At 45.8% G+C, this 20,891-nt stretch overlaps 1 protein-coding gene across 9 annotated transcripts; it reads right to left on the bottom strand.

Annotated features, from left to right (window-relative positions):
- Positions 1-6,167: 6,167 nt before the first annotated feature.
- ZNF426 (zinc finger protein 426) lies at positions 6,168-19,347 on the bottom strand. 9 transcript variants are annotated; one of them, XM_009193413.3, is made up of 7 exons: positions 18,767-19,344; positions 16,681-16,832; positions 15,341-15,432; positions 13,630-13,756; positions 12,342-12,422; positions 10,841-10,923; positions 6,168-8,844 (listed from the first exon to the last, which is right to left on the bottom strand). In XM_009193413.3, exons 2-7 carry the CDS (start codon positions 16,703-16,705, stop codon positions 7,597-7,599), a joined length of 1,656 nt encoding a protein of 551 aa, XP_009191677.2. In that variant the 5' UTR covers positions 16,706-16,832; positions 18,767-19,344; the 3' UTR covers positions 6,168-7,596. The 9 variants fall into 9 exon arrangements, with proteins under 9 accessions (XP_009191677.2, XP_009191676.2, XP_031515812.1 ...); XM_009193412.4 differs by having other exon boundaries at positions 16,681-16,829; XM_031659952.1 differs by lacking the exon at positions 10,841-10,923.
- Between the last annotated feature and the right edge of the window lie 1,544 nt (positions 19,348-20,891).

The following is a 20,891-nucleotide window of genomic DNA, read 5'->3' as shown; positions in this document are numbered from 1 at the left end:
GATCAAGACCATCCTGGTCAACATGGTGAAACCCCGTCTCTACTAAAAATACAAAAATTAGCTGAGTGTGATGGTGCATGCCTGTAGTAGTAGCTGCAGTCCCAGCTATTTGGGAGGCTGAGTCAGGAGAATCGCTTGAACCCAGGAGGTGGAGGTTGCAGTGAGCAGAGATTGTGCCACTGCACTCCAGCCTGGCGACAGAGCAAGACTCCACCTCAAAAATGAATAAATAAAAGAATAAGGAAGCTGAGCGCGATGGTTCATGCCTGTAATCCCAGCACTTTGGGAGGCCGAGGTGGGTGGATCACCTGAGTTCAGGAGTTCCAGACCTGCCTGTCCAATATGGTGAAACCCCATCTCTACTAAAAATACAAGAAATTAGACAGGCATGGTGGCACGCCCCTGTAATCCCAGCTACTCAGGAAGCTGAGGCAGGAGAATCACTTGAACCCAGGAGGCAGAGGTTGCAGTGAGCTGAGATCGTGCCATTACACTCCAGCCTCGACAACAAAAGTAAAATTCTGTCTCAAAAAATATATAAATAAAAATAAAGGGCTGGGCACGGTGGCTCACGCCTATAATCCCAGCACTTTGGGAGGCCGAGGTGGGTGGATCACCTGAGGTCAGGAGTTCAAGACCAGCCTGACCAACATGGAGAAACCCCGTCTCTACTAAAAATACAAAATTAGCCAGGCGTGGTGGCACATGCCTATAATCCCAGCTACTACGGAGGCTGAGGCAGGAGAATTGCTTGAACCTGGGAGGCAGAGGTTGCGGTGAGCCGAGATCGTGCCATTGCACTCCAGCCTGGGCAACAAGAGTGAAACTCCATCTCAAAATAATAATAATAATAAAAAAATAAAAAAATAAAGGGCCAGGCACAGTGGCTCACGCCTGTAATTCCAGAACTTTGGGAGGCCTGGGCGGGCGGATCACGAGATCAGAAGATCAAGACCATCCTGACCAACATGGTGAAACGCCATCTCTACTAAAAGTATAAAAATTAGCCAGGCATGGTGGGGGGCACCTGTAGTCCCAGCTACTCGGGAGGCTGAGGCAGGAGAATCGCTTGAACCCGGGAGGCAGAGGCTGCAGTGAGCCGAGATCCCACCACTGCACTCCAGCCTGGACAACAGAGTGAGCCTCTGTCATAAAATAACATAAAATAACATAAAATAACATAAAATAACATAAAATAACATAAAATAACATAAAATAGGCCAGGTGCAGTTGCTCATGCCTGTAATCCCAGCACTTTAGGAGGCCAAAGCAGGAGGCTCTCTTGAGGCCAGTGGTTCTAGACCAGCCTGGGCAACATAGTGAGACCCCCATATCTTTTTTTTTTTTTTTTTTGAGATGGAGTCTCGCTCTGTGGCCCAGGCTGGAGTGCAGTGGTGCAATCTTGGCTCACTGCTAGCTCCGCCTTGTGGGTTCACACCATTCTCCTGCCTCAGCCTCCTGAGTAGCTGGGACTACAGGTGCCCGTCACTACGCCTGGCTAATTTTTTTGTATTTTTTTAGTACAGACAGGGTTTCACTGTGTTAGCCAGATGGTCTCGATCTCCTGACCTCGTGATCCGCCTGCCTCAGCTTCCCAAAGTGCTGGGATTACAGGTGTGAGCCACCGTGCCTGGCCCCCCATCTCTATTTTTTTAAATTTTTTTTTTAAAGAAGAAATGCAACCGTTAAGACTGCATCTATCCCATGAACACAAAGCTTTGTCCCGCCCACTGCGCCGCCTATACACGCCCGCTGGCAGCTCACCATGGATGATGATATTGAGGTGCTTGTAGTTGACAATGGCTCCAGCATGTGCAAGGCCAACTTTGCAAGTGACAGTGTCCCCTGGGCCGTCTTCCTCTCCATCGTGGAGCATCCGCACACCAGGGCATTATGGTGGGCATAGGTCAGAAGGACTTCTACGTGGGTGAACAGGCCCAGAGCAAAAGATGTATAAAGGCCCACATTTCCTTATGATGGGGTTTCAATCCACTCTAAGCTCTTCCATGCTGTGCAAGATCACCTTCTTTGATTTCATACTACAAGAAACCTCTTTATATTATTTTTTCTCACTTGATGTAAGTTCTTTCACCAGATGAGTTCGGATGCTTTAAGGGATAATAAAATGGTTTTTCACGTGCCTTAGATTCACTGAAATGGTCTACTGCGTGATCTCTCACGTTTAGCAGACCAAAGACTAAAAGGAGGCCAGGTGTGGTGGCTCACGCCTGTAATCCCAGCACTTCGCAAAGCCGAGGTGGGCGGATCACTTCAGACCAGGAGTTTGAGACCACACTGACCAACATGATGAAACCCCAGGTCTACTAAAAATACAAAAATTAGCCGAGCATGGTGGTACATGCCTGTGATCCTAGCTACTCCAGAGGCTGAGACAGGAGAATCGCTTGAACCCAGGAGGCAGAGGTTGCAGTGAGCCAAGATCATGCCATTGCACTCAAGCCTGGGCAACAGAGGCAGATTGTCTCTCAAACTCAAACACACACACACACACTACACAGACAGAAAACACTTCATTCCTTACATTCATAAGGCTTCTCTCCATTGTAACTCTGAACATGAATATTAAAGACTATGGAATACCTAAAGGTTTTCTCACATTCTTTGCTGCATTATTTTGCTAGAGTTGACAAAAAAAAAAATGAACCCCACACATTGGATGGCTTAAACAACAGAAATTTATTTGCTTATAATTTTAGAGGCTGGAAGTCCAGGATCGAAGTGTAGATAAGGATGATTTCCTCTATAATGAGCCTTAAAAGAAGCATTTCCTCCAGGAATCTCTCCTTGCCTTGCAGGTAACCGTTTCTGGTCACTTCACATAAAAATCTGTTCCTGCTACCCTGGTATCTCTTTCACTTATAAGGAAACCAGTCATATTGAATGAGGGCCCCATTCTAACTGCCTCATTTTAAAATCACCTCTTTAAAAAACCACATCTCCAAATACCACCACATCTCCAAATACCACCACATCTCCAAATACCATTCCTTGAGGTCCTAGGGATGAAAGCCTTAATATGTTAATGGGTGGATGGGACATGGGACATAATCTACAACAGTGGTACCCTAACTTTTTGGCACCAGGGACCAGTTTCGTGGAAGACATTTTTCCCACGGACTAGAGTTGGGGATTAACCTGTTCCAGTTCAGTTCATCAGGCATTAGATTCTCATAAGGAGTGTGCAACCTAGATCCCCTGCATGTGCAGTTCACAATAGAGTTCATGCTCCTATGAGAATCTAATGTCACTGCTGATCTGACAGAAAGTGGAGCTCAGGCAGTAATATTTGCTCATCCTACATTCACCTCCTGCTGTGCGGCCTGGATCCTAACAGGCCACAGACCAGTACCAGTCCATGGCCCAGGGGTTTGGGGACCCCCGATCTAGGCCATTCCACTTATTATATTCATCAAGTTCTTCTCCAGCATACATTGGTGTATGATTAAAGCTTGTGGAACATAAAAAGGTTTTGCCACACTTCTTGAATTCATAGTTTCTCTCCAGTTTGTGTTCTAAAATGTTTATCAAGGACTGAGTAGCAGGCAAGGGCTTTCCCACATTCCTTACATCAATATGGCTTCTCTCCACTGAGAATCCTGACATATACCTTAAAGCTTGAGGAATAGGTGAGGATTTTCCACATTCCTTATAAACATAGGTTTTCTCCTAGTGGGAGTTTTGTGGTATCTGTCCTAAGGAGTCAATGAAGCCTTTCCCATATTTTCCATATACACAGGGTTTCCTGCCACTGTGAATTCTTACAAGTTCATTGTGACCTGAGATAATAAAGAAGTGGTTCCAGATTCCCAACTCTCATAGCATTTTTCTACAATGTGACTTTGTTCACATCTTTCAGGTAAATGGGAACAACAGAGGGCTTTCCCACAATTCTAACATTGATAAGGTTTCTCTCCAGTGTGAGTTCTTTAATGATATGGAAAGGGACTTTAAGAATTAAAGAATTGGCTGGCTGTGGTGACTCATGCCTGTAATCTCAGCACTTTGGGAGGTCAAACCGGGTGGATCACTGGAGGTCAGGGGTTCGAGACCAGCCTGACTAACATGGAGAATCCCTGCCTCCTCTAAAAATACAAAATTAGCCAGGCGTGGTAGTGCATGACTGCAATCCCAGCTACTTGGAAGGCTGAGGCAGAAGAATCACTTGAATCTGGGAGGGGGGGCGGAGGTTGTGGTGAGTTGAGATTGAGCCACTGCACTCCAGCCTGGGCAACAAGAGCAAATCTCCATCTCAAAAAAAAAAAAAAAATTCAAGAATTTATCATACTACTTACATTCACAGGATTTCTTTACAGTGAGTTCACATACTTGAAATGAATTTAAATAACTGTAGGTTTTTCAACATTGCTTTACATTTTTAGGGTTTTTCTCCAGTGAGTTTGTTCTTCTCCAGCATACATTGGTGTATGATTAAAGCTTGTGGAACATAAAAAGGTTTTGCCACACTTCTTGATATTAAAAAGGATATTAAAAAGGAAAGATTATATAAATCCTCTCCAACATTTCTTATGCTGAAAGGACATCTTTCCGGAGTAAATTCTCACACATTCAATAAGGTTTGAGTAACTAACTAGTGATGGCTTCTCCAGAGTAAATTCTCGCACATTCAATAAGGTTTGAGTAACTAACTAGTGACGGCTTCTCAATATTCCTCACTTTCATGGGGCTCTGTTCACTATGAGTTCATGTTCAAGAAGGGCTGAGCATCGATTATGTATTTTTTTTTTTTTTGAGAGAGAGTCTTACACTGTCGCCCAGGCTGGAGTACAGTAACGAGGTCTCAGCTCACTGCAAGCTCCACCTCCCGGATTCACGCCATTCTCCTGCCTCAGCCTCCTGAGTAGCTGGGACTACAGGTGCCCACCACCATGCCCAGCTAATTTTTTTTGTATTTTTAGTAGAGACGGTGTTTCACCGTGTTGGCCAGGATGGTCTCGATCTCCTGACCTCGTGATCCACCTGCCTCAGCCTCCCAAAGTGCTGGGATTACAGGTATGAGCCACCATGCCTGGCCTTTTTTTTTTTTTTTTTTTTTTTTTTTTTTGAGTGTCTCACTGTTGCCCAGGCTGGAGTGCAGTGTCACAATCTCGGCTCACTGCAACCTCTACCTCCTGGATTCCAGCGATTCAGTCTGGTCACGAACTCCCAACCTCAGGTGATCCACCTGCCTTGGCCTCCCAAAATGCATAAGCCACCGCACCCAGAATTTTAGTCAGAGCTTCAGTGACCTGCAGGAAGGGAAATATCCAACTCCAGCCAACTCTATACATCCTGACCCAACTAAAGGGTGGGAAAAATTATGAAGTTCACAGTGCAGAGGCACAGACTCACTAAAAGAGTGACATCTAATCCCTGGACAATAGAACACTGCCCCTCTCCCCACAGCTTACCACCATTACTAGAGGCCTGCTTACAGCAGTTCCTCTTATCCAGTATGCCATGTCCAGCTAAGGAAAAATTACAAGCATACTAAAAGGCAAAAGTTAGTTTAAAGAGAAAGAGTAAGAACCAGAACCAGACAGAGCAGGATTGCTGAAATTATCAGACTGGGAATTTAAAACAATTATGATTGATATGCCCTGGGTTCTACTGGATAAAGCAAACAGCATCCAAGAACAGACAGACAGTGTAAATACAAAGAACGGAAATTCTAAGAACCACAAAGAATTGCTAGAGATTGAAGACAGCAACAGAAATGAAGAATGTCTTTGGTAGGCTTATTATTGGCCAGAAAACAACTAAAGAGCTTGAGAATGTATCAGTAGAAACACCCACAACTGAAAAGCAAAGAGAAGAATAAAAAAAACAAGATATAAGAACTGTGGAATACCTAGAAAAGTTGTATCCTACATATAAAGGAAATATCAGATGGAAAGAACAAAAAGGGAAAGAAACATTTGAAACAATAATGACAGAATTTCTCAAAATTAACTGACGCCAAAACACAAATCCAGGAGGCTAAGCAAACACCAAGCAGGACAAGCACCAAAAACCTATACCTAGGCATATCATTTAAAAGTAACAGAATATCAAAGATAACAAAAATTCTCATAGAAGCCTGAGGGGGGAAAATGCTTTAAGTTTTGAGGATCAAGTATAAGAATTACATCCAACTTTGAGCATAGAAGTGAAGTAAAATAAAAATGTTTATTTTTCTAATTCTTAATTGATCTAACAGGTAACTTCTGAAAAACAGCTACAATGTATTAGATTACATATGCTAATTTTGTGTGTGTGTATATGCATATAAGTGAAATACAGTAATGAAGGAAGATCTGAGGGAGGATTTAGGATTATTTTGATAGTATAAGGTACTAACACTACTCAAGAAACAGTACAGTATTATGAGAATTCAGGTAAATATTATGGCATGTGAAATATTTAAAGGATATACCACATTCCTTACCTTCCCAGGGTTTTGAGGTAATTTTAGATGTGTAAAAAAAAATTTCTGTGGAATTAATGTAAGGCTTCCTACATGCATTACAGGTAGAAGGCTTCTCTCCAGTTTGACTTCTTACACCTTCTAGAAGGTAGAAAACATTAACGTAAGCTTTTCCACAATCCTAATGGGGTTTCGGTCCACTCCAAGTTCCAATATGGTGTACTGGGTCACATTCCTTACTTTCACAGTAAAAGAAACTTTCTTTCCTTTTTTCCCCTCTATTTTCATACGGTCTATATCCAGACAACTTGCATGTGAATATTAAAATACAGTGAACATTCACAGGCTTTTTCATGTGCCTTACATTCATACAATTTCTCTCCTACGTAATTCCTCCTATATGTAGAAAGGACTGAAGACTCAATGAAGGCTTTCCCATGTCTTACATTCATGTAGTTTCTCTCCAGCATGGCTTTGCATGTGAATATTAAGGCTTTTGGATAATCTATAAACGTTTTTGCTTATTGCTTACTGTATTCACTTGCTAGAGCCGCCACAACAAAACATCACAGACTGGGTGGCTCGCACAAGAGAAGTTTATTTGCTCAAAGTTCTGGAAGCCCAAGATGAAGGTGCCAGCAGGGTTGGTGGTCTTGATAGAAGGATCTGTCCTGGCCCTCTGGCTTGCAGATGGCTATCATCTGATGACTTCACATCATCCCAGTTGTGTCTTTCTCTTCTTATAGGGACACCAGTCATATTGGATGTACCCTAACAGACTCAATTTAATCGAATAATTTTTTTTTTTTAGATGGAGTCTCGTCGCCCAGGCTGGAGTGCAGTGGCACGATCTCTGCTCACTGCAACCTCTGCTTCCCGGGTTCAAGCGATTCTCTTGCCTCAGCCTCCCAAGTAACTGGGATTACAGGCACCCACCACCATGCCTGGCTCAATTTTTTGTATTTTTAGTAGAGCCAGGGTTTCGCCAGGTTGGCCTCAAACTTCTGACCTCAAGTGATCTGCCCACCTCAGCCTCCCAAAGTGCTGGCATTACAATAATTAACTAATTTTCGTAGACTTTCTTCTCTCCAGAGTGAGTTCATTCATGTCTATGAAGTGAACTGGAACTAATGAGAGCTTTCCCACATGTATTACATGGACAGAGTTTCTCACTAGTGAATTTGTTCATGTCTTCGAAGTGAACGGGGATGACTGTAAGCTTTCCCGCACTGCTGACATTTATAGGGTTTCTCTTCTGTGTGAGTTTTTTCATGAATTCTAAAGGAACTGGAACACGTGAAGGCTTTCCCACACTCCTTACATTCATAGGGCTTCTCTCCAGTGTGAGTCCTTCCATGTATTTGAAATGAACTGGAATGGCTGAAGGCCTTTCCACACTGTTTACACTCATAGGGTTTTTCTCCAGTGTGGATTCTCATGTGAATTTTAAGGTGGGTGGAATAGTTAAAAGCCTTCCCACATTCCTTACAGGTGTATGGTTTCTGGGCACTGTGCGTTCGCATGTGATTATTAAGACATGAGGGATATCCAAATACCTTCCCGCATATCTTACACTCACAGGCCTTCTCTTCAGTGTGAGTTCTCAAATGTCCACTAAGATTTGAGGAAACTGCAAAGGCTTTCCCACATTCAACACATACAAAAGGTTTCTCTCCAGTGTGAGTTCTTATATGTTGAATAAGGCGTGAGGATGTAAGGAAAGATTTCCCACATTCCTTACATTCGTAGGGCTTGTCTCCACTGTGAGATCGTACATGCATACTAAGGCCCGAGTACTGAGTGAAGGCTTTCCCACATTCCTTACATACATAGGGTTTCTCTCCAGTGTGAGTTCTTCCATGTATCTGAAATGAATTGGAGTAATTGAAGGCTTTCCCACATTCCTTACATTCATATGGTTTCTCCCCAGTGTGGGTTCGCATGTGAATACTGAGGTAGGCTGGGTATCTATAGCCTTTTCCACATTCCTTACATTTGTAGGGCTTTTTTGCATTGAGGGTTTCTATAAGCACAGAAAGGCTTGTGGAGTCAATAAAACCTGGCCCATAATCCCTCCATTCATAGAGTTTTTCTCCATTGTGAGTTCTCACATGTGCCTGAAGGAATGACTCGTTAATGAAGGATTTTCCACAGTGACTACATCCAAATGACTTTTCTTGTGTGCTAGTTCTCTGGTACACAATATTTGGTGTCAGGCTGAAGATTTTTTCACTCTGATTAAACTTCTCACCAGTAGAGGTTTTCTCATGCAGAGTAAGGAAATCTTTTCCATACTGATTACAGTCATGAGTGCTCCCTGTACTTTGAGTTCTCATGTGCGTCATAAGGCATGAGTGTTCACTGAAGACTTCTCCACATTGCTCACAGTCACAGAGTTCGCCTCCATTGTGTTTTCCTTCCTGTAGAAGGGATGATGATGATTTAAGGATTTTTCTCAAACATATTAACAGACGTACCCATCTGAACCTACAAACATTATAATGGTGATTATAATTGATGCCATTTTTATTACTCGCATTCAGGTCCTGCCCTGAAGATTTTTTTTTTTTTTTTTTTTTTTTTTTGAGACGGAGTCTCGCTGTGCTCCCAGGCTGGAGTGCAGTGGCGTGATCTCGGCTCACTGCAAGCTCCGCCTCCCGGGTTCACGCCATTCTCCTGCCTCAGCCTCCCGAGTAGCTGGGACTACAGGCGCCCGCCACCTCGCCCGGCTAGTTTTTTTGTATTTTTTAAGTAGAGACGGGGTTTCACCATGTTAGCCAGGATGGTCTCGATCTCCTGACCTCGTGATCCGCCCATCTCGGCCTCCCAAAGTGCTGGGATTACAGGTTTGAGCCACCACGCCCGGCCGCCCTGAAATTTAAGTGGTACAACTTAACTCTTATTCTAGAATGTTGTGCCATCTACTTTAATCTTGGCTAGGTGTGGTGGCTCACGCCTGTAATCCCAGCACTTTGGGAGCCCAAGTTGGGGCAGATCACCTGAGGTCAGGAGTTCAGGACCAGTTTGGCCAACATGGTGAAACCCTGTCTCTGCTAAAAATACAAAAATTAGCTGGGCTTGGTGGCACATGCCTGTAATCCCAGCTACTTGGGAGGCTGAGCACAAGAATCGCTTGAACCTGGGAGATGGAGGTTGCAGTGAGCGAAGATTGTGCCACTGCACTCCAGCCTGGGCAACAAAGTGAGATGCCATCTCAACATAATAATAATAAAAAAAAATATTTCTGTAGAATTCCAAGAAATTGTTTTTGAAATTCAGGGTCTAGATGGGTGCAGTAGCTCACATTTGTAATCTCAGCATTTTGGGAGGCAAAGGTGGGTGGATCGTTTGAACCCAGGAGTTAGAGACCAGCTTGGGCAACACGGCGAAACTCCATCTCTACAAAAAATATCCAAAAATTAGCTGGGTTGGGCGCGGTGGCTCACACCTGTAATCCCAGCACTTTGGGAGGCCGAGGCGGGCGGGTCACAAGGTCAGGAGATGGAGACCATCCTGGCTAACACGGCGAAACCCCATCTCTACTAAAAATACAAAAAAATTAGCCAGGCCTGGTGGCAGGCGCCTGTAGTCCCAGCTACTCGGGAGGCTGAGGCAGGAGAATGGCATGAACTCAGGAGGCGAGTTTGCAGTGAGCCAAGATCATGCCACTGCACTCCAGCCTGGGTGACAGAGCAAGACTCCGTCTCAAAAAAAAAAAAAGTTAGCTGGGCATGGTGGTGGTGCATTCCTCTAGTCCCAACCACGTAGGAGGAGGCTGAGGTGGGAGGATCACTTGAGCCAAGAGGTCAAGGCTTCAGCGAGCCATGTTTGTGCCACTGCACTCCAGCCTGGGTGACACAGCAAGACCTTGTCTCGACAAAAAAAACAAAAACAACTCATAGCCTAAGCCAGATGTGGTGGCTCATGCCTGTAATTCCAGTGCTTCTGTAAACTGAGGCAGAGGATCACTTGAGCACCGGAGTTCGAGACTAGCCTGGGCAACACAGCAAGACCCTGTCTCCACAAAAATTTTAAAGAATTAGCTGGGTGCGGTGGTGCATGCCTGTAGTCCCAGCTACTAAGGGAGGCTGAGGTAGGAGGATCGCTTGAGCCCAGGAGTTCAAGACTATACTGAGCCATGATTGCACCACTGCACTCCAGCCTGGGTGACAGAGCAACACTTCGTTTCAAAAAAACACCAAAACAAAACTCAATGCCTAGTTACATATGTGGGAATGGGTAAAAGCTCTGAAGAAACAAGTTTCACAATACATTTGGAGCATCCCCAGATTCTTCGCTTCCTCTTGTGTGTATGCAACTTCTCTCAAATATCTCTTATTTTTGCTGACTTCCCATAATAGAATCCCTGATTTTCTCTGAGGGTGGAAGATAAAAAATATCCCTTGCAAATCTTACCAATTGCAACCCGATGGATGTCTGACCCGTCAAAGAGTCCTGCTGAAGTGCAGACCATTGGGTTTCAAGTTGCATTTCCCATCCTGAAATAAAACAGACAAACAAAGAAAAGGACTCAGTTTAGGCGCTGGTGGCTCATGCCTGTAATCCCAGCACTTTGGGAGGCTAAGGCAGGTGGATCACTTGAGGTCAGGAGTTTGAGACCAGCCTGGCCAACATGGCAAAACCCTATCTCTGCTAAAAATACAGAAGTTAGCTGGGCGTGGTGGTGAGCACCTGTAATCCCAGCTACTTGTGGGGCTGAGGCTGAAGAATCTCTTGAATCTGAGAGGCAGAGGTTGCAAGGAGCTGAGATCACACCACTGTACTCCAGCCTTGGCAACGAGTGAACCACAACAAGTACAAATGAAAGGATTTGCAGAAAGAAATGGAAAGAGTTGAAAACAATATGACTCGTTTCTATTTGTTTCAAATTAAACATGGCAAGAAAAAGCAGAAAGACATTTGGGGATCTGGGCTACATTAAAAATTTGGTTTTGATGTAAACGATCCAAAGGGGGTAAAACTGGCCAAGACAAGGACATGGGGTAAAACTTTTCAGTCGTTTATTACAAATTGATGCTATGAAAATTAAAACTGATAGTGAATAGAGAGTATCAGGAAATGAAAGCAGGAAATTTCTGAAAAAAGAGCGTATATCTAAACAAAGAAATGTTCTAAGACCCCAGGTGGATGCCTGAATCATGGCTAGTTCTGAACCCTGTACATACTGTGATTCTTCGATCTGGTAACTGAGATGACCACTACGTGACTGACAGGTGGTGTACACAGCACAGATATATTGGACAAATGGATGATTCACATCCCAGGCAGGATGACATAAGATTTCATCATGCTACTGAGAACGATGAGAAATTTAAAACTTATGAATTGTTTTATTTCTAGAATTTTTTTTTTTTTTTTTTTTGCAGAGTGGGGGTCAGTGGCGGGGGTCTTACTCTGTCACCCAGGCTGGAGTACAGTGGTGCAATCACATCTCACCACAGCCTTGACCTCCCAGTCTCAATCAATCCTCACAGCTCAGTCTCCTGAGTTGCTGGGACAGCGGGTGCATCCCACCACCTTTGGCTAATTTTTGTATTTTTTGTGGAAACAAGGGTCTCGGTATGTTGCCCAGGCTGGTCTTGAACTCCTGTGCTCAATGATTTCACCCACCTAGGCCTCCCAATGTGTGGGGATTATAGACGTGGGGCACCATGCCTAGCCAAGTTCTCCATTTAATATTTTTGGAGCATGGTTGAATGCAGATAACTGAAACCGTGAAAAGTGAAATCACAGACAAGGGGGGACTGTTCTGTAAGTAAAAGCGTGTGGGATGTTAAATATTTCCTAACTTTATCTAAACCTGCATGGAGAAAGTACATGTTAAAAAGTTTCCTAATTATGCTTCCAAATGGACTGAACTTCTCATCAACCAGAGTTGTTCTTCATGAACACTCACCTTGGAGAACTCCTCCCCGAACTGTCCTTGACTCTTCTTGTTCCAACCAAGAGATCAGACTGGGTTTGATGATCTGACCTCCTGAGCACAGAGAAATACATTAATGGAAGAGGCTCATACAAGAGATTACAAACCTTTCTATGATTCAGGAACTACAGACCTAATGACAGTGGTGAAGCTATTTCAAAAGGGCTAAAAATGCAAATAACAACTCTGACTGTGCCCCAAACAGTCTGGTTACTTCTGTCCCCTAAAACCGAAATCCAGGCTTATGTACACATTTAAAAAGCACTAAGACTTTTGATCAAACACAAAATAATGGCCAGGTGTGGTGGCTCATGCCTGTAATTCCAGCACTTTGGGAGACTGAGGCAGGAGGATCACTTGAGGTCAGGAGTTTGAGACCAGCCTGGCCAACATGATGAAACCCCATCTCTTCTAAAAAAAAAAAAAAAAAAAATTAGCCAGGTGTGGTGACGCACGCTGGTAATCCCAGCTATTCCCAGCTGTTCGGGAGGCTGAGGCACAAAAATTGCTTAAACCCAGAAGGCAGAGGTTGCAGTGAGCCGAGATCATGTCAATGCACTCCAGCCTGCATGACAGAGTGAAACTGTCTCAAAACAACAAGAACGACAACAACAAATACGAAATAAGGAAGTATAACAGAGATCTTCGTTCTTCTGGGGAAACAACTACCCCAGTGTTTTCGAAAACATTATTATGCATCAGAGTCATCCAGAGAACTTTTCTTTTTTTTTTTTTTTGAGACAGAGTCTCGCTCTGTTGCCCAGGCTGGAGTGCAGTGGCCGGATCTCGGCTCACTGCAAGCTCCGCCTCCCGGGTTTACGCCATTCTCCTGCCTCAGCCTCCCGAGTAGCTGGGACTACAGGCACCTGCCACCTCGATTGGCTAGTTTTTTTGTATTTTTTAGTAGAGACGGGGTTTCACTGTGTTAGCCAGGATGGTCTCGATCTCCTGACCTCGTGATCCGCCCGTCTCGGCCTCCCAAAGTGCTGGGATTAAGAGAACTTTTCACATACAGATAATTGGACTCCAACTCCAGGTTTCTGGGTGCAGAAGGAAAATGTACATTTCTAACAGGCAGATGGTGTTGCTATTAATCTTGGACCACATTTTGAGAACGGTCACAGTAGATTAAAATCTATTTAGGACAGGGACTATGTCTCTATTATTTCTCTTTGTATTCGGAGTTGACATTGCCAATGCTGCAAAACAGTAAGTACATATCAGTTCCATAGGAGGCTGCAAGGGATGAGGCCAGTCTTACCCACTGTGGCCAGGTTCTTGTAGTTCTCCAGCATCACGTCACTGTAGAGGCTTCTCTGAGTTGGGTCCAGTAAAGTCCACTCCTCCTGGGTAAAGTCCACAGCCACATCGTCGAAGGTCACTGAATCCTAAAGCATCACATAACGCTGGTTGGAGCCAAGTAACAAGTCCATCAGCGTTCACTGGAGAATGAGGAAGGGGGACCCAATGCCTATGCAGGATTCCAAGGGCTGCAATGACCAGCCCCAGGGTTTAGGGTCCTAGAAACTCCTCACTCCCTAAACATACTCACTGTCATCTCCTCCACTCATAGCTCATTAATGGCACTCCTTGAATATGAATTTATCTCAGCACAGCCAGACTAGGAAGATCTCATCTTTTTTTTTTTTTTTCCTGAAATGGAGTCTCACTCTGTCACCCAGGCTAGAGTACAGTGGTGCGATCTCAGCTCACTGCAACCTCCACCTCCCGGGTTCAACTAATTCTCCTGCCTCAGCCTCCCAAGTAGCTGAAATTACAGGCACGTGCCACCATTTCCAGCTAATTTTTTGTATTTTTAGTAGACATGGGGTTCCACCATACTGGCTAGGCTGGTCTCGAACTCCTGACCTCATGATCTGCCCCCTTTGGCCTCCCAAAGTGCTGGGATTACAGGCATGAGCCACCGTGCCTGGCCGAGATCTCATCTTATTTCCATCTATTTGAGCACATTGCTCAGCACGTTCCAGACATCTGATCAATGCTGATAAACAACTTGAGGAAAGGCCACTTTATTTTTTTTTATTTTTTTGAGACAGAGTTTCGCTCTGTTGTCCAGGCTAGAGTGCAGTGCTGCAATTACAGGTCACTGCAGCCTCAACTTCCACGGCTCAAGTGATCCTCCCACTTCAGCCACCCAAGTAGCTGGGAGTCCCGTCATGCACCACTTTGCCCAGCTAATTTTTAAATTTTTTGTAGAGACAGTGTCTCACTATGTTGCTCAGGCTGGTCTTGAACTCCCGTACTCAAGCAATCTGCCCGCCTCAGACTCCTAAAGTACTGGGATTATGGGTGTAAGCCACCATGCCCGGCCTGGGATGATTTCCAAGTTAACACCTTCCTATATGGGAGGCCCCATTCTTTGGGTAAATTCAAATGGGGATTCAGTCCTTGAATGACTCTTTATTTGCTTTAAGAAGCGTGGAGACGCCGGGCGTGGTGGCTCACTCCTGTAATCCAGCAGAAGAGGCTGAGGCAGAAGCGGGGATCCACGGAGTCAAAGAGATCAGAGAGACCGCCGTTGAAACCCGTCCTGCTACTGATTAGCAGTGGTGGTGGCCTGTGATCCCAGCTACTGGGAGGAAGCAGGCAGGAGAATGGTGAACTGGGAGGGCGGAGCTTGTGATGGGGAATCGCCACCACCTCCAGCATAGGAGGCCACAGCCGAGACTCCGTCTCAAAAAAAAAAGAAAAAAAGAAACCCGTCTCTGCTAAAATGCAAAAAAGTGCTGGCTGGTGCGTGGTGAGCCTGTAGTGCCGGAGGCTGGTGGGAGAATGAAGCGTGAACCTGGGAGGCAGAGCTTGCAGTGAGCGAGGTCGTCTCCCCACTCCAGCCTGGAGCAAGGAAGACTCGTGTAAAAAACAAGCCTGGAGACAAGTCTGTCTAGAGGGAAATGTGTCTACCTGGTGGATGCAAGTATGTCACTACGTATAAGGATACAGCTGCTTTTTACCTGATAACAACCTGTTAGGCAGTCAGACGCTATCCTTCCTGCTGGTGTCTTTTCTTCATGAAGGCAAACTGGGTCCCCAGAAAGATAATGTCCTGTAAGAAAACGAAAGGCATGAGAACCCCGAGCTGACCATAATCCCCACATCCACCTACCTAGAGGTCATTACCTCCTAGTATGAAATTCCCATATATTCCTGCAAAATCAGGAAAACACACATGAGGCCAGTTGCAGTGGCTCACATCTGTAATCCTAGTGCTCTGGGAGGTTGAGGTGGGAGGACTGCTTGAGGCGAGGAGTTTGAGATCAGCCTGGGCAACACAGTGAGACTCTGTATCTACAAAAACATTTTACAACGAGCCCGGCGTGGTAATGCACACCTGCAGTCTCACCTCCCTGGGGAGGCTGAGGCAGGAAGATTGCTAAGCCTAGGAGTTCAAGACCACCCTGGGCAACATAGTGAACATAGACCCCCTCATCTCTACAAAAATAATTTTTTAATCAGTCAGGCACGGTGGCATGTGCCTGTAGTCCCAGGTACTTGGGAGGTGGAGGTGGGAGGATTGCTTGAGCCCAGGAGTTTGAGGCTGTGGTGAACTATGAACACACCACTGCACTCCAGCCTGGGCAAAAGAGTGAGACTTTGTATCAGAAAAAAGAAAGAAAGAAAGGCGGCCGGGCGCGGTGGCTCAAGCCTGTAATCCCAGCACTTTTGGAGGCCGAGACGGGCGGATCACGAGGTCAGGAGATCGAGACTATCCTGGCTAACACGGTGAAACCCCGTCTCTACTAAAAAAATACAAAAAACTAGCCGGGCGAGGTGGCGGGCACCTGTAGTCCCAGCTACTCGGGAGGCTGAGGCAGGAGAATGGCGGGAACCCGGGAGGCGGAGCTTGTAGTGAGCTGAGACCCGGCCACAGCACTCCAGCCTGGGCGACAGAGCGAGACTCCGTCTCAAAAAAAAAAAAAAAAAAAAAAAGAAAGAAAGAAAGAAAACACAAACATACAACCTACTGCCATACAATGCCAGAGCAGTCCTAAAGGTGACGATGAGCCGTGCTGCCCATCAGGAAAAGTACAATGGTGTCATCTCACCCATAAGAAAACATACACCCAGAGCATGTGACTCTAGCATGCTGATTAAAATTCATGCAGGAGATTATGCAGTACTCTTTCCAAAACTCATAGCCAGGCAAGGGCTAACTCACAAAAGAGCACGTTCCGGCCCCGCTCAGCACCTCCCAAATGAATTAGCAACATGACCAGCAGCCCAAACCACTAGACCCTATATTGTGCAGAGAGAACCTAGGGCAGGATATCCAAAAAAGAGCAACAGGGCTTACCATGGGACAAATCAACAGCTGCCATCCTGTGAGATGAGAATGTGCCAGAACCCTCCTTTCATTGATGCCAACATCACTTCAGGACACCTCATTAATCTAAATGGACAGTGGCAATCTCCATTCCTCTTTAAACTGGGTTACTGGGATTCCTGCTGGTATTAATCAATAATCAACAAGCAATACTTCATCATCAGTCATCAAAACATATACATTGGCTGGGGCAGTAGCTCATGCCTGTAATCCCAGCATTTTGGGAGGCTAGGGTGGGAGGATTGCTTCAGCCCAGAAGTTTGAGACCAGCCTCGACAACATAGCAAGACCCTATCTCTAAAGAAATAAAAATAAAAATAAGTAAAAAAAAAAAAAAAAAAAAAATTGAAGCGGTAAACCAGAACCTGAATGCAAGTACAAGTTTTGCAAACACACATTAAAAAAAAAAAAAAAACCTCACAATACACTTTTAAGTATTGGGTAGCCTCAACAGGGCCTTGATTGGAAACACTCAAATCAAACAAACCTGCACTCCCAGGTCACACTGTCAGAGAGGCAAGGCCAAACCGCTCTGTGCCTAACACTGGTCTGTTATATGGGTCTTCAAAGAGAAGACCTTTTCACAGTATTTATCTGGTTAATTTTTTTCCACCAAAGTTTGGTTTTACTTGGCCAGGCAGGGTGGCTCACACCTGTAACCCTAGCACTTTGGGAGGCCAAGGCCAGTGGATCATGAGGTCAGGAGTTCAAGACCAGCCTGACCAACACAGTAGAAACCCCATCTCTACTAAAAATACAAAAATTAGCCAGGCATGGTGGCATGCACCTGTAATCCCAGCTACTTAGGAGGCTGAGGCAGGAGAATCGCTCAAACCTGGGAAGTGGAAGTTGCAGTAAGCCGAGATCGCGCCACTGCACTCCAGCCTAGGTGGGTGACAGAGCAAGACTCCGTCTCAAAAAAAAAAAAAAAAAAATTAATGACAATCATTAAACATGAAACAGTGGCTCAAACAATGACCTACAGAATGGGAGTCAAATAATGATAAACAGTGAACGTTCCACAGTTAATTATCCATGAACCAAATTCACAACAACTCTACAGGCCTCATTCTACCAATAAGACTAAAATCCTAAAGTCACAAAAACCACAGTTCTGGACTCCCGGTATGGATCACACCTACTCCCAGTGGTCTCAAACTGGGGGTCCTAGGGCTGACTAAGCCCACAAATATTCAGTTTGGTGGCATCCGTATAGAATATTTTACTTTCTTTCTTTCTTTCTTTCTTTTTTTTTTTTTTTTTTGGAGAGATGGAGTCTTGCTGTGTTGCCCAGGCTGATCTTAAACTCCTGGGCTCAAGAGATCTTCCTGCCTCAGCCTCTCAAAGTGCTGGGATCACAGGTGTGAGCCACTGTACCCAGCCAACTTTTTTTTTCATTGATATATAATCAATGTAGCTTAAAATACACACATCCTTTGTTTTTTTGTTTGTTTTTTTGAAACAGAGTCTCACTCTGTCACCCAGGCTGGAGTGCAGTGGCACGATCTCGGCTCACTGCAACCTCCGCCTCCTGGGTTCAAGTGATTCTCCTGCCTTAAGCCTCCCAAGTAGCTGGGATTACAAGATACCACCACCACACCCAGCTAATTTTTTTTTTTTTTTTTTGGATTTTTAGTAGAGACGGGATTTCACCATCTTGGCCAGCCTGGTTTTGAACTCCTTAATCCAACCACCCAGTTAACTGTAAATTTGATGATTGTGACACTAAAATAATAAAGCCTTCATCCTTTCCTTCTGGAGGTCTGATTGTGAAGCTCTCTTGGGAGGCACGGGCCTAGGAACTCCATTCGAAGAGAATAAGTTATTATTTTTAGTATTCTTTAGCACAAAGACTTGGCGGTCTACAAACGTTAGTATTCACATACACAAATATGCACACCCTATAAACCTAGTAACTTTATCTTTCGCCATGAAAGTAATAGTCAAAAATAAAATACAACGCACAAAGACGAAACCAAACTTACAGATGAAATATTCGTTTGCATAAGAAAAGACAGAAAAGGCCCCCTAGAACCAACTTTCACCCAGTGCTTACCGAACTCAGAAATCGCCAGGTCCCTGAACCGGAAGGACCCTGGGGACGGAGCCAACGTGGATGCAAAAGGCGGAAATTATTTTCCTGCTGGAAAAAAATTCACAAACGCTGCTTTGGAGGCCTCTGGAGAGGGGAGCACAGATGAAAACACCCTGCGGACACCGCAACTAGACGCCCAGCGACGGTCCGAGCGGACGCCAGCGGCCCCTACGGACGCGAGAGGAGTGGCCCAGGCCTCTCTAAGGTCCGGGCCAAACCGGTCCTTTACCCCTAAACCACTTCATCTCCGCGGAACTCACCAACGACAGAGAGGCCCTAACTCTGAAAGGCAAAAAGACTCTCAGGCGCTCACAGCTGACGTCACAGAATGAAGGGCGCCCCGCTGACGTCATTTCAGCTCTCCGCCACGGGCCGGGCGGGGTTTTGGTACTAGAGTTTCTGCCACGTAAGACCTCCTCGAGGCAGAAAAATTCTAGTTTTCTCCTGCTTGGCTGCGGAGGACGTTCGGGTGGGCTCAGCGCGGGGGCTGTAGGCAGAAGTGGGCCCAGAGGACAAGGTCGAGGTTAGAGCCAGGCCTGTGGGCCGGGCTACGGGCAAGTGGCGGGGCCCACTCTCGGGGGCGGCGAGGAAGGTGGGGCCAGGCCCAGAGGAAAAGGTTGAAGTTACAGCCAGGCCTGCCGGCGAGGCCACAGGGCGACGGGCCGTAGAGGAAGGAGCCGATGTGTTATGCATCTAGAAAATACATAACTACGTATTTTGCTGTGTTACTATTTCAACATTTGATGTAAAACACATTTTCTATGCAGCCAAAAGAATTGATTTTAAAAATAATTTCTGGGTTTTTTGCCTTGCTTTAAAACGTCTTTGCTTTTTTTTTTTTTTTTGAGACAAAGTCTCACTTTGTCACCAAGGCTGGAGTTCAGTGGAGCCATCTCAGCTCACTGCAACCTCTGCCTCTAAGGTTCAAGCGATTCTCCTGCCTCGGCCTCCCAAGTAGCTGGGATTACAGGCACGTCCAACCACACCCTGCTAATTTTTGTATTTTTAGTAGAGACAAGGTTTTGCCATGCTGGCCAGGTTGGTCTTGAACTCCTTGTCAGGCTTCTGGGCATAAGCTAAGCCATCATAACCCCTGTGACCTGCACGTATACATCCACATGGCCAGGAGCAACTGAAGAACCATAAAAGAAGTAAAACAGCCAGTTCCTGCCTTAACTGATGATGTTCCACCGTTGTGATTTGTTCCTGCCCCACCCCAACTGATCTCTTGACCTTGTGACATTCTTCTCCTGGGCAATGAGTCTCAGGAGTTCCCCACCCAGCACCTTGTGACCCCCGCCCCTGCCTGCAAAAAATAACCACCTTTGACTGTAACTTTCCCTTACCTACCTAAATCCTGTAAAACTGCCCCACCCCTATCTCCCTTTGCTGACTCCTTTCTCAGACTCAGCCCACTTACACCCAAGTGAATAAACAGCCTTGTTGCTCACACAAAGCCTGTGGCGATCTCGACACACGGATGCGTGTAACATTTGGTTCCAAAACCCAGGACGGGAGACTCCCTCAGGAGACCAGCCCCCTGTCCTCACCCTCACTCGGTGAGGAGCTCCACCTACAACCTCGGATCCTCAGATCCTCAGACCAGCTATGTGGGAGGCTGAGGCAGGAGAATCGCTTGAACCCAGGAGGCGGAGGTTGTAGTGAGCTGAGATTGTGCCATTGCACTCCAGGATGGGCAACAAGAGCGAAACTCTGTCTCAAGAAAAAAAAGAAGAACAGCTCAGAGGAGACCCATAGTGAGTAGCTCCCCTCTGTGGGCAGGCAGGTTGTCCGTCGAGTGTTCAGTTCTCAGCAGAGAGGAGGCGCTGGAGAGGGTAGCTCTTCTCCTCAGGCAAGTTGTTCGGTGGTCTCTGTGGGTCTCTGAGGGTCTCAGCAGAGACACTAGCCTCCTCTCTTCTGCTAGTGGCACTGCTCAGCTCTAGCTGAGCCAGGGGGACTTTGTGAGCCTCAGAGGGCAGGAAGTGCATGCCAGTTTGCCCATGGGTGGCCATGGGCAGGCCTGGAAAAGGCACCAGTTGCCACTCCAGTTTGTGGGACTGGTGGCCCGGCCACCAGCTTTCAGGCC

The sequence above is a fragment of the Papio anubis genome, chromosome 20 (genome assembly GCF_008728515.1).
Source record: "Papio anubis isolate 15944 chromosome 20, Panubis1.0, whole genome shotgun sequence".
Lineage (NCBI taxonomy): Eukaryota > Metazoa > Chordata > Mammalia > Primates > Cercopithecidae > Papio > Papio anubis.
This window is presented reverse-complemented; position numbering and strand designations above follow the sequence as displayed.